The sequence below is a fragment of the Ranitomeya imitator genome, unplaced genomic scaffold (genome assembly GCF_032444005.1).
Source record: "Ranitomeya imitator isolate aRanImi1 unplaced genomic scaffold, aRanImi1.pri SCAFFOLD_451, whole genome shotgun sequence".
Lineage (NCBI taxonomy): Eukaryota > Metazoa > Chordata > Amphibia > Anura > Dendrobatidae > Ranitomeya > Ranitomeya imitator.
In genome coordinates, this window is record NW_027194657.1 from 27,024 (window position 1) to 40,683 (window position 13,660).

General features: G+C 47.9%; 1 protein-coding gene across 2 annotated transcripts in view; it reads right to left on the reverse strand.

The window, feature by feature from the left end:
• The window catches only part of LOC138656233 (gastrula zinc finger protein XlCGF66.1-like), a 68,298-nt gene that overhangs the window by 15,775 nt on the left and 38,863 nt on the right, over positions 1–13,660 (reverse strand). For both annotated transcript variants that reach the window (XM_069743660.1, XM_069743661.1), the window contains exon 2: positions 5,165–5,314. In XM_069743660.1, the coding sequence (XP_069599761.1) occupies positions 5,165–5,242 (78 nt within the window). In that variant the 5' untranslated portion in view covers positions 5,243–5,314. The remainder of the gene's footprint in view (positions 1–5,164; positions 5,315–13,660) is intronic.

The window sequence follows — 13,660 nt, forward strand, 5'->3', positions numbered from 1 at the left end:
CTCTGTATACTGCATTGATTTTCCATGGTATGCACTGACTTTACCCAGCTCTCCCTGGCTCCAGAATATCTCTGTATACTGCATTGATTTTCCATGGTATGCACTGACTTTACCCAGCTCTCCCTGGCTCCAGAATATCTCTGTATACTGCATTGATTTTCCATGGTATGCACTGACTTTACCCAGCTCTCCCTGGCTCCAGAATATCTCTGTATACTGCATTGATTTTCCATGGTATGCACTGACTTTACCCAGCTCTCCCTGGCTCCAGAATATCTCTGTATACTGCATTGATTTTCCATGGTATGCACTGACTTTACCCAGCTCTCCCTGGCTTCTGAATGTCTCTGTATATTGCACTGACTTTTCTATGCTTCCCCTGGACCTGAGTGTCTTGGTGCAGCACATATAATCCTTTTAGTATGCTTTCTTACCTATGAGCTTGTTTCCATGACCTGTTTTCATGTATCCCATTGTGTGATCCTGGCATCTCTTTGAGTGGTCAGTCTTACCCCTCCCTCACTTTATGACCTTTGCTTAACTCTCTACATCTGGTCTCCCATACCCAGCCACCCCCTCATTCACACCTGATTGCCCTTAACTGGGGATATATTCACATGCAGGAGTCTGCTATAGACTCAGTCTGCTGCAAATCATCTTTTAAATTACATCTTTTTAATTATGATTCTGAATTAGACTGAATTGGACTGGAATTGACTGGAAGGTAACAGAACACCAACCACTACAATGTTTCGGTTTCTTTTCTCTTTCACCCCCATACTACTTTCCTTCTTACAATCTCCTGCAATCCCTCCTCCTAGTAAGGAACTAGTCATTTCTTCCTCCATACTCCCCAGCCATCTCACCTTCCCCTCAGAACTGTTCCTCCACATACAATCCTTTTTATCCAGACACACACGGCCAATCATGTCCTATCCTGCTCCCACCTTCTAATGATCTGTCTGTTACTCCTCATTGCTGGTGACATATCCCGGCCCTCCCCAATTCATCCCCACACTCGTTTCTAACCCCCTGCCACGATCCTCCGCACGTTTTCCCAACCACGACAACCTCATACCCATTCATCCAGCCCCCACTCCCCCGCTCCCCCTACTTGGAGCACTATGGAACGCACGCTCCATCTGCAACAAACTGCCATTTATCCATGACCTCTTCATCACCAACAAACTCTCCTTCCTCGGCCTCACTGAAACCTGGCTCACCCCCTCTGACTCGGCCTCTCCAGCTGCGCTCTCCTATGGCGGATTCCACCTCTCTCACACCCCTCGCCCCAGCAACAAACGCGGTGGAGGAGTTGGCTTGCTCCTGTCCGACACCTGCTCCTTTACTCCAATCCCGCTACCACCCTCCGCTACTCTTCCCTCGTTTGAGGTGCACTCTGTCCGCATCTATTCCCCCTCCAACCTCCAGCTGGCTGTCATCTACCGCCCCCCAGAACTAGCCATCTCCACCTTTCTCGACCACTTCACCACCTGGCTACTTCATTTCCTCTCTGTTGACATCCCCACTATCATCATGGGTGATTTCAATGTCCCCATTGACACTTTCACCTCAGCTACCTCTAAACTTTTATCACTGACTGCCTCCTTTGGCCTCACTCAATGGTCCTCTGAGGCCACTCACAAAGATGGCCACACGCTGGACCTCATCTTCACCCGCCTCTGCTCCCTTACTAACCTCACTAACACACCCCTCCCCCTGTCTGACCACAACCTACTGACATTCTCGTCCCTCTCCTCTCCTAGTGTGCAACCCCCACTCCACAAACTCACTCACCCTCGCAGAAATCTCAAACATCTCAACTTACAATCACTCTCTGAGTCCCTTCTCCCTCTCACAGACATAGCCTCCCTTCATGACACAGATGCTGCTGCCACTTTTTATAACACCACAATAACAACAACACTCGATTCGGCCACCCCACTCATGCATAGTAAAACTCGTACAATTAACAGGCAGCCCTGGCTGACCAGCCTGACCAAAGAATTGAGACGGGCTTCCAGGATTGCTGAGCGGAGATGGAAGCGATCCCACTCTGCCGACCACTTCACTGCATACAAGCAGTCCCTCGCCAGCTTCAAGTCTGCGCTCACTGCCGCAAAACAAACTTACTTCTCATCCCTCATATCCTCCCTGTCCCACAACCCTAAACAGCTTTTCAACACTTTCAATTCTCTACTCCGTCCCCCCGCACCTCCTCCCTCCCCCCTCATTTCTGCTGATGACTTCGCCTCTTTCTTTAAACAGAAGATCGACACGATCAGAGAAAGCTTTGGCCCACAGCTCCCACTGCCCCTCTTAGCTGCTCAACCCTGCTCCTCCAAAACCAGCTTCTCCACCATGACAGAAGATCAGCTCTCCACCCTCCTGTCAAGATCACACCTCACCACCTGCACGCTTGACCCGCTCCCATCCCACCTCATCCCTAACCTTTCCACGGTCTTCATCCCAACCCTAACACACCTCTTCAACCTCTCACTCACAACAGGTGTCTTTCCCTCATCCTTCAAGCATGCCAAGATCACACCCATCCTCAAAAAGCCCTCCCTCGACCCATCCTCTGTGTCTAGCTATCGCCCAATATCTCTTCTCCCTTATGCCTCCAAATTGCTGGAGCAACACGTCCATCTTGAACTGTCCTCCCACTTCTCCTCCTGCTCCCTCTTTGATCGGTTACAATCAGGCTTCCGTTCCCATCACTCAACTGAAACTGCCCTAACTAAAGTCACCAATGACCTACTAACTGCCAGGAGCAAGCGACACTACTCTGTCCTCCTTCTCCTGGACTTGTCTTCTGCCTTTGACACTGTAGACCACTCCCTTTTGCTACAAATCCTCTCATCCCTTGGCATCACAGACTTGGCCCTTTCCTGGATCTCGTCATATCTGACAGACCGAACATTCAGTGTCTCCCTCCCCCACACCACCTCCTCACTTCGCCCCTTGTCAGTCGGTGTTCCTCAAGGCTCTGTTCTAGGACCCCTACTCTTCTCCATCTACACTTTCGGCCTGGGACAGCTCATAGAATCCCACGGTATGCAGTACCATCTCTACGCTGACGACACGCAGATCTACCTCTCCGGACATGACCTCTCCTCCTTGCTTACCAAAATCCCGCACTGTCTGTCTGCCATTTCAGCCTTCTTTTCTGCTCGCTTTCTACAACTGAACATGGACAAAACAGAATTCATCATCTTTCCCCCATCTCACTCTACCCCTCCACCAGACCTATCCATCAATGTCAATGGCTGCTCACTATCCCCAGTCCCACACGCCCGGTGCCTCGGGGTGATCCTCGACTCTGCCCTCTCTTTCAAGCCACATATCCAAGCCCTTGCCTCCTCCTGTCGTCTCAAACTCAAAAATATTTCCCGGATCCGTGCTTTCCTTGACCGCAACACTGCAAAAACGCTAGTGCATGCCCTTATCATCTCCCGCCTCGACTACTGCAACCTCCTACTCTCTGGACTCCCCTCTAGCACTCTGGCACCACTCCAATCCATCCTACACTCTGCTGCCCGACTAATCCACCTGTCCCCCCGCTATTCCCCAGCCTCTCCCCTGTGTCAAGCCCTTCACTGGCTTCCTATCGCCCAGAGACTCCAGTTCAAAACCCTCACACTGACATACAAAGCCATCCACAACCTGTCTCCTCCATACATCTGTGACATGGTCTCCCGGTACCTACCTACACGCGACCTCCGATCCTCCCAAGACCTCCTTCTCTACTCCCCTCTCATCTCTTCTTCCCATAACCGCATCCAAGACTTCTCCCGTGCTTCCCCCATACTCTGGAACTCTCTACCCCAACACATCAGACTTGCGCCTACCATAGAAACCTTCAAAAAGAACCTGAAGACTCATCTCTTCCGACAAGCCTACAGCCTGCAGTGATCCTCAACCTACTGAACAGCCGCACAGCCAGCTCTTCCCTCTCCTAGTGTATCCTCACCCACCCCCTGCAGACTGTGAGCCCTCGCGGGCAGGGTCCTCCCTCCTTATGTACTCGTGTGCCTTGTTATCTGCTCATGTTTAATGTATTTGTCTATATTTGCCCCGTATTCACATGTAAAGCGCCATGGAATAAATGGCGCTATAAAAATGTATAATAATAATAATAATAATAATGTGATGACATCAGAGCCTCTCACCTCTCCGGTCATATCCCGTTATTCCCATAGATAATGAGGTCATGTGATGACATCAGAACCTCTCTCCTCTCCGGTCATATCCTGTTATTCCCATAGATAATGAGGTCATGTGATGACATCAGAACCTTTCACCTCTCCGGTCATATCCCCTGTTATTCCCGTAGATAATGAGCTCATGTGATGATATCAGAGCCTCTCACCTCTCCGGTCATATCCCGTTATTCCCATAGATAATGAGGTCATGTGATGACATCAGAGCCTCTCACCTCTCCGGTCATATCCCGTTATTCCCGTAGATAATGAGCTCATGTGATGATATCAGAGCCTCTCACCTCTCCGGTCATATCCCGTTATTCCCGTAGATAATGAGCTCATGTGATGATATCAGAGCCTCTCACCTCTCCGGTCATATCCCGTTATTCCCATAGATAATGAGGTCATGTGATGACATCAGAGCCTCTCACCTCTCCGGTCATATCCCGTTATTCCCATAGATAATGAGGTCATGTGATGACATCAGAACCTCTCACCTCTCCGGTCATATCCCGTTATTCCCATAGATAATGAGGTCATGTGATGACATCAGAGCCTCTCACCTCTCCGGTCATATCCCGTTATTCCCATAGATAATGAGGTCATGTGATGACATCAGAGCCTCTCATCTCTCCGGTCATATCCCGTTATTCCCATAGATAATGAGGTCATGTGATGACATCAGAACCTCTCACCTCTCCGGTCATATCCCGTTATTCCCATAGATAATGAGGTCATGTGATGACATCAGAGCCTCTCACCTCTCCGGTCATATCCCGTTATTCCCATAGATAATGAGGTCATGTGATGACATCAGAGCCTCTCTCCTCTCCGGTCATATCCTGTTATTCCCATAGATAATGAGGTCATGCGATGACATCAGAACCTCTCACCTCTCCGGTCATATCCTGTTATTCCCATAGATAATGAGGTCATGTGATGACACCAGAGCCTCTCACCTCTCCAGTAAGATGGAAGATTATCTCCAGGGTGAGGTTTATTATCCTCTCCTCCATCTTCTTCTTCTCTCTATCCATCCTTGGTGGGTGAACCAGTAAAATTATTTGACATTAAAAGAACTAACGGACAGGATTATTCAGTGCAAGACCCTGAGTAGAAAAAAAGATGAACCAATATAAAAACATACCGAAAATCTTATGGAAAAATTACAATTACTGGAGATAATCCGATGCTGAAGTTGGTTTCTTATTTGGCAATTTCTTTTCTTTCTTTACCCCTTCATGACCCAGCCTATTTTGACCTTAATGACCTGGCCGTCTTTTATAATTCTGACCACTGTCCCTTTATGAGGTAATAACTCAGGAACGCTTCAACGAATCCTAGCAGTTCTGAGATTGTTTTTTGTGACATATTGGGCTTCATGTTAGTGGTAAATTTAGGTCGATAATTTTTGCGTTTATTCGTGAAAAAAATGGAAATTTGGCTACAATTTTGAAAATTTTGCAATTTTCAAATTTTGAATTTTTATTCTGTTAAACGAGAGAGTTATGTGACACAAAATAGTTAATAAATAACATTACCCACATGTCTACTTTACATCAGCACAATTTTGGAACCAAATTTTTTTTTTGCTTGGAAGTTATAAGGGTTAAAATTTGACCAGCGATTTCTCATTTTTACAGCAAAATTTACAAAACCATCAGTTTGAGGGGTCTATATGGCTGAAAATACCCAAAAGTGACACCATTCTAAAAACTGCACCCCTCAAGGTGCTCAAAACCACATTCAAGAAGTTTATTAACCCTTCAGGTGCTTCACAGCAGCAGAAGCAACATGGAAGGAAAAAATGAACATTTAACTTTTTAGTCACAAAAATTATGTTTTAGCAACAATTTTTTTATTTTCCCAAGGGTAAAAAGAGAAACTGGACACCAAAAGTTATTGTACAATTTTTCCTGATTACACCGATGCCCCATATGTGGGGGGGAACCACTGTTTGGGCGCACGACAGGGCTCGGAAGGGAAGGAGCGCCATTTGACTTTTTCAATGAAAAATTGGCTCCAATCTTTAGCGGACACCATGTCGCGTTTGGAGAGCCCCTGTGTGCCTAAACATTAAAGCTCCCCCAAATTTGACCCCATTTTGGAAACTAGACCCCCCAAGGAGCTTATCTAGATGGATAGTGAGCACGTTGATCCCCCAGGTGCTTCACAAATTGATCCATAAAAATGAAAAAGTACTTTTTTTTCACGAAAAAATTCTTTTAGCCTCAATTTTTTTCATTTTCACATGGGTAACAGGATAAAATGGATCCTAAAATGTGTTGGGCAATTTCTCCTGAGTACACTGATACCTCACATGTAGGGGTAACCACTGTTTGGGCACACGGCAGGGCTCGGAAGGGAAGGAGCGCCATTTGACTTTTTGAATGAAAAATTAGCTCCAATCGTTAGCTGACACCATGTTGCGTTTGGAGAGCCCCTGTTTGCCTAAACATTGGAGCTTCCCCACATGTAACCCCATTTTGGAAACTAGACCTCCCAAGGAACTAATCTAGATGTGCGGTGACCACTTTAAACCCTCAAGTGCTTCACAGAAGTTTATAACGCAGAGCCGTGAAAATAAAAAATCATTTTTCTTTCCTCAAAAATTATTTTGTAGCCCACAATTTTTATTTTCACAAGAGTAACAAGAGAAATTGGACCCCAAAAGTTGTTGTCCAGTTTGTCCTGAGTACGCTGATACCCCATATGTGGGGGTAAACCACTGTTTGGGCACACGTTGGGGCTCAGAAGGGAAGTAGTGACTTTTGAAATGCAGACTTTGATGGAATGGTCTGCGGTCGACACGTTGCGTTTGCAGAGCCCCTGATGTGCCTAAACAGTAGAACCCCCCCACAAATGACCCCACTTTGGAAACTAGACTCCCCAAGGAACTTATCTAGATATGTGGTGAGCACTTTGAACCCCCAAGTGCTTCACAGAAGTTTACAACACAGAGCCGTGAAAATAAAAAATCATGTTTCTTTCCTCAAAAATGATGTTTTAGCAAGCAATTTTTTATTTTCACAAGGGTAACAGGAGAAATTGGACCCCAATAGTTGTTGCCGAGTTTGTCCTGAGTACGGTGATACCCCATATGTGGGGGTAAACCACTGTTTGGGCACACGTCGGGGCTCGGAAGGGAAGTAGTGACTTTTGAAATGCAGACTTTGATGGAATGGTTTGTGGGCGTCATGTTGCGTTTGCAGAGCCCCTGATGTGCCTAAACAGTAGAAACCCCCCACAAGTGACCCTACTTTGGAAACTAGACCCCCCAAGGAACTTATCTAGATATGTGGTGAGCACTTTGAACCCCCAAGTGCTTCACAGACGTTTACAGCGCAGAGCCGTGAAAATAAAAAATCATGTTTCTTTCTCAAAAATGATGTTTTAGCAAGCATTTTTTTATTTTCACAAGGGTAACAGGAGAAATTGGACCCCAATAGTTGTTGGCGAGTATGTCCTGAGTACACTGATACCCCATATGTGGGGGTAAACCACTGTTTGGGCACACGTCTGGGCTCGGAAGGGAAGTAGTGACTTTTGAAATGCAGCCTTGATGTAATGGTCTGCGGGCGTCACGTTGCGTTTGCAGAGCCCCTGATGTGCCTAAACAGTAGAAACCCCCCACAAGTGACCCTACTTTGGAAACTAGACCCCAAGGATCTTATCTAGATATGTGGTGAGCACTTTGAACCCCCAAGTGCTTCACAGAAGTTTACAGCGCAGAGCCGTGAAAATAAAAAATCATTTTTCTTTCCTCAAAAATTGTTTTAGCAAGCAATTTTTTATTTTCATAAGGGTAACAGGAGCAATTGGACCCCAATAATTGTTGCCCAGTTTTTTCTGAGTATGCTGGTACCCCATGTGTGGGGGTAAACCACTGTTTGGGCGCACGTCGGGGCTCGGAAGGGAGGGAAAACCATTTGACTTTTTGAATGCAAGATTGACTGGAATCAATGGTGGCGCCATGTTGCGTTTGGAGACCCCTGATGTGCCTAAACAGTGGAAACCCCTCAATTCTAACACTAACCCCAACACACCCCTAACCCTAATCCCAACTGTAGCCATAACCCTAATCACAACCCTAACCCCAACACACCCCTAACCACAACCCTAACCCCAACACACCCCTAACCCTAATCCCAACCCTAATCCTAACCCTAATCCCAACCCTAACCACAACACACCTCTAACCCTAATCCCAACCCTAATCCTAACCCTAATCCCAACCCTAACCACAACACACCCCTAACCACAACCCTAACCACAGCCTAATCTTAACCCTATTTCCAACCTTAGCCCTAATTCCAACCCTAACCCTAAGGCTATGTGCCCACGTAGCGGATTCGTGTGAGATTTTTTTTTGAAAAAAATTTTTTTTTTTTTAAAATCCGCAGGTAAAAGGCACTGCATTTTACCTGCGGATTTACCGCTGATTTCCAGTGTTTTTTGTGTGGATTTCACCTGTGGATTCCTATTGAGGAACAGGTGTAAAACGCTGCGGAATCCACACAAAGAATTGACATGCTGCGGAAAATACAACACAGCGTTCCCGCGCGGTACTTTCCGCACCATGGGCACAGCGGATTTGGTTTTCCATAGGTTTACATGGTACTGTAAACCTGATGGAAAACTGCTACGAATCCGCAGCGGCCAATCCGCTGCGGATCTGCAGCCAAATCTGCACCGTGTGCACATAGCCTAATTCTAACCCTAATTCTAGCCGTAACCCTAAGGCCAGGTTCACACTGCGCTAGCAGCAGCCCGTTCAGCACATACACTAACGGGCTGCTAGCGCAAGTGCCAATGTTTGCATTGCGCTAGCGCAGATAGAGCATCTGCTAGCTCTATCTGCACTAGCAGACACGGACCCGGAAACGCTGCAGCCCGCGTTTCCGGGTCCGTCACTCAATGACGCTAGTGATGCATCCGACATTGCTGTCTATGGCGGCCGTAACGGACCGTGGCATAAACACGGTGTAACGTAGTCCATCTAATGGACTGCTTAGACGCAGTGTGAACCAACCCTAACCCTAACCCTAGTGGGGCAAAGGAAAAAAAAAATGTTTTCTTTATTTTATTATTGTCCCTATCCATGGGGGTGATAAAGGGGGGTTTATTTATTATTTTTTTTACACAGTGATCAAAATGTACCTGTAACGAATCTGCCGGCAGATTCGGCGGGCGCATTTGGAAGATGGCGGCGCCCATCGAACACACGGACGGACACCGGGAGGGGCCCAGGTCGGTAAGTATGAGGGGGGGGGGAGGGGTGATCGGACAGCGGGAGGGGAGCGGACAGCGGGGGGTGGGGCGGACAGGAGATCGGAGGGGAGCGGGGGACAGTAGATGACAGGACGGAGGACCGGAGGGGAGGAGATCGGTGGCGGTGGGGGGGTCAGATCACGATCTCCAGCCATGGGTGGATTGTAATATTTCACCAATTTTCATTGGTGAAATATTACTATCGCTCTGATTGAAAGTGAAAGGTCACTTTCAACAGCCAATCAGAGCAACCGTAGCCACGGGGGGGGGGAGGGGGGGGAGGGGGGGGGTTGAAGCCCCCTTGGGCTAAAGTACAACTCCCCGTGTCCCTGCAGGCCAGGTGAAATTACAGTTAACCCTTTCACTCGGCCTGCAGGAGCCCAATCCTGCCATGACGCATATGCTGCGTCACAGGTCGGAATGGCACAGGTTTTCATGATGCATACGGTGCGTCAAAGGTCGGGAAGGGGTTAATGAAAAAAATAACAATAATAAAATACAATGCAGTTAGGTGCCCTGATGTGAATACGCATAAAACAGCTACAAAAGTTATAAAACTGTAACAAAAACGGGCACTGAAGGGGCGTTATTGAAAGGTTTAAATGACTTTGGGCCACTGAGCTCACACTATAGTGATGGCCCGCATCATATTCTGGGGTCTGGGCATGAGCCCATTTGGGCCAAACTGGAGTCACACCTGAATTTGATGCTGGACCTCATGGACCACTATATGAATTGCTCCTGGAGTAAAATCTTTGTTGGTCGTCCATTACTGTTGTTGGTCCTCCATTTGTACAGAAGAAAACAGGGATGGAGGGCACCATCGTATTATCAAAAGACTGGGATCCACCTGGAGTATGTCAAACCAGAGTAATGAAAAGGAAGAAAAGATACATACACAACACCAGGGATCACCAAAAAATAATAAATCCTAGATAAATAATATAACAAATGGGGGGCGTGTCCTAGCTGGCCATGTGAGTGGAAGCAGGGAAGAGTGCTCCTGCTGCCAGAAGGACAAAAATCCTGCTTTAACCCCGATTTTCGGGTAAACTCACCTAAATCCGGCTGGCTGAAGGTCCGGAGAGTGCAGCGGTGCGGAGCGGCGGGTCCGGAGTCGGCAGCGATGACCAGGAGGCGGCAGAAAGACGCTGGCACCAGCGATGCAGGAGCCGGCCAAGATGGTGCCAATGCTAGGGAGGACGCCGAGAAGGAGAACGCCGCATGTCAGCGGCGCATGGAGGTGGCCGCAAAGCTGCAGCAGTATGCCAGAGTGGAGGCTGCTGAGGAGGCAGAACCAGGAGCTGGAGCTGGAGCTGACCAGGAGGAGGAGGAAGCAAGCAAGGCTGAGCAGCATGAGGTACAGAGGGGGAAGGAGAGAGGCAGCATGGCTGGGGCTAGTGGGGGACCTGAAGCCATATCACAGGGAGAGGAGCCGACCCTTAGGGATGTAATCACCCTGATCTCTTCATGTCAGCAATCCCTGAACTCCTTGGCCCAGCAGATGCAGGAAGTTAAAGGGGACACGGCACAGATTAATGCGGCTCTGCAGAAAATGGACAAACATATAGGAGTGGTGGAGGAGAGGGTGAGCACGGCAGAAGATCACATAGTTAAGCTACAAAAAGCTGAAAAGAAGTTCGCCCAAGCAATAGCCGAGCTCGCTGCTAAAAATGAGGATCTGGAAAATAGATCCAGAAGAAATAATATACGTATAGTGGGGCTGCCTGAAAAGACTGAGGGGAGAAATCCCACTGAGTTTGTGGAGAACTGGCTGCTGGAGAAGATTGGGAACACAGTGTTGACTAAAGTTTTTGCTGTTGAACGGGCTCATAGGGTCCCGCCGCAGCCCCCTGCCCCAGGAGCGAATCCCCGTACCATGCTTGCTAAAATACTCAATTACAGAGACAGAGACATTATCCTTAGAAAGGCTAGAGAGATGGAGGATCTGACGGCTGGAGGTCAGAAAATCGCCATTTATCTGGATTATTCCGCTGCGGTTCAGAAACAGCGGATGAAGTTTACTGGAGTCAAGCGGCGACTGAGGGAGCTGGGAGTGCAGTACTCAGTGATGTTTCCTGCCAAGCTGAGACTGGTGGCTTTTAATAAGACCCACTTTTTCTTGACGCCGGAGGACGCTACCCAGTGGCTTGATACTCATGAGAAAAAACTTAAGGGAATGGGCGACTGACATTTCGGCGAGATCCAATTGGGATTTGTTTTCTCTGTCGATAGTTAGCAATGGTTAAAGAGTTGAGCAACTGTTGGGGGTTTTGCTGGGCCATATTGAAGGAATGGCCGGAGGGGACAGTACCAACTACTAAGTACGGGGGAGGAGGGTTATGCTGGGTACTGTGAACTGGTTTGGTACTTTTTCTATATGTTAATATAAGTTGAAATGAATAATAAAGTGAAAGTTGGGGGGGCAATTGTGATTGCTATGGCAGCGGGACGCGAATGGAGAGGGTTAAGTAAGGGAGAGTGTTCGCAGTGGGCAGTGGAGCCCCACTCTTGATGAGAGGAAGAATGCGTTATATTGGGGGGGTTAGGGGGGCAAGTTGGGAGGGGGCAGGGGAGGTGGGAGGGTTGGGGCAGCTCATACTTGGGAAATTGGATACTTTAAGAAATGATGAGCCACATTATGGGAGATTGTATTAAAATATTGAGTTGGAATGTGAGAGGTCTGGCGGATAAAACACGGCGGGCGGCAAGTCTGCAGTATGTCCGAGAACAGAAGGTCTCAATGATATGTCTGCTGGAGACACATTTAGTGCGGGAGAGGGTAAACGTATTGAATAGGCGCTGGATACAGAGGGCGTATCATTCTACTTTCTCGACGTATTCTAGGGGTGTGTCTGTGTTAATACCTGCGGGGGTGCAGTATGAGGAGGTAATGGTAAAAGAGGATGTGGATGGTCAGTATGTGGTGGTGAAATGTAAAATAAATGGAGTGTTGATGTGTATAGCGGCAATGTATATTCCGCCCCCATACTCAAGTAAGAAGATAAGAGAGGTGCTGGAGAGGGTAGAGCGTTGGGGACCGTTACCATCTCTAATTATTGGCGACCTTAATAATATCTGTGATGACTTTTGGGATAAAAACAAAAATCCCCAGAATAGAACAGGGGGACATATCACTATGTTTGGGACCTATGTCCGGGAAGTAGGTATGATTGATTTATGGAGAGTTAGACATATTGGGGAAAGGACGTACTCATGCTACTCGCCAGCTCATGGTACTTTGTCTAGGATTGACTTGGCGCTGGGTAACTGTTTACTGGACACGATGGTAGGGGAGGTGAGATATTTGCCTAGGGCTCTTTCAGACCATAGTCCAGTTGAGGTGGAATTTCGGCTGGTGGGGACACGGATCGGGAGCAGGAAGGAGTGGAAGATTCACCCTAATTGGCTACACAGTATGGACTTGGAAAAGATAAAGAAGGAGTTGGTGGAATTTTTTGAGATCAACGAGGGAAGTGTAGATGTTCTTACTGTGTGGGAAGCCATGAAGGCGTACTTGAGGGGACTGCTGTTCAGGGATATTAGCAGGTGTAAGAGGAAATCAAGAGAGACAGAGAGGTTGGCGGTTGAAGGGCTGAGAATAGCCGAGGATGAGATGGTAATAGCGGGTACTCCGGAAGCTGGGAGGAGGCTAAAGGCAGCTCAGAGTCAGTTGGAGGAGGTATTGCTCGGCAAGGCTGAAAGGAAGAGGGAATTCATGAATCTGGCTTTTTACCAGGATGGCGAATCTGTGGGTCATTTGCTATCGATGGTGGCTTCTGCCCAGAGAAACACTTCCTTTGTTCATTCTTTGGTATCGGGGAGCGGTGTGGCTGTCTCTGAGACTTCAGAGATTTTGGCCTTTTGTGCGGATTTTTATGCGGACCTATATTCCTCTCAGGTAGATGGGTCGGTGGAGGACATGGTGGCGTTCCTTGAGGAATTGGAGCTCCCAAGGCTGAGTGACATAGATAGAGAAGATTTGGAAGCTCCCATTACGGAGGAGGAATTGGGTCGGGCACTGCAGTCTATGGCTAATGGGAAGGCACCTGGCGTAGATGGATTTCCTGCTGAAATTTATAAAAACTTTGGGGAAGTGCTGATCCCTAAATTAAGGGTACTTCTGGAGGAGGCTAGGAGTGGCGGTCGTCTACCGGCATCTATGCGGGAGGCCATAATAGTGG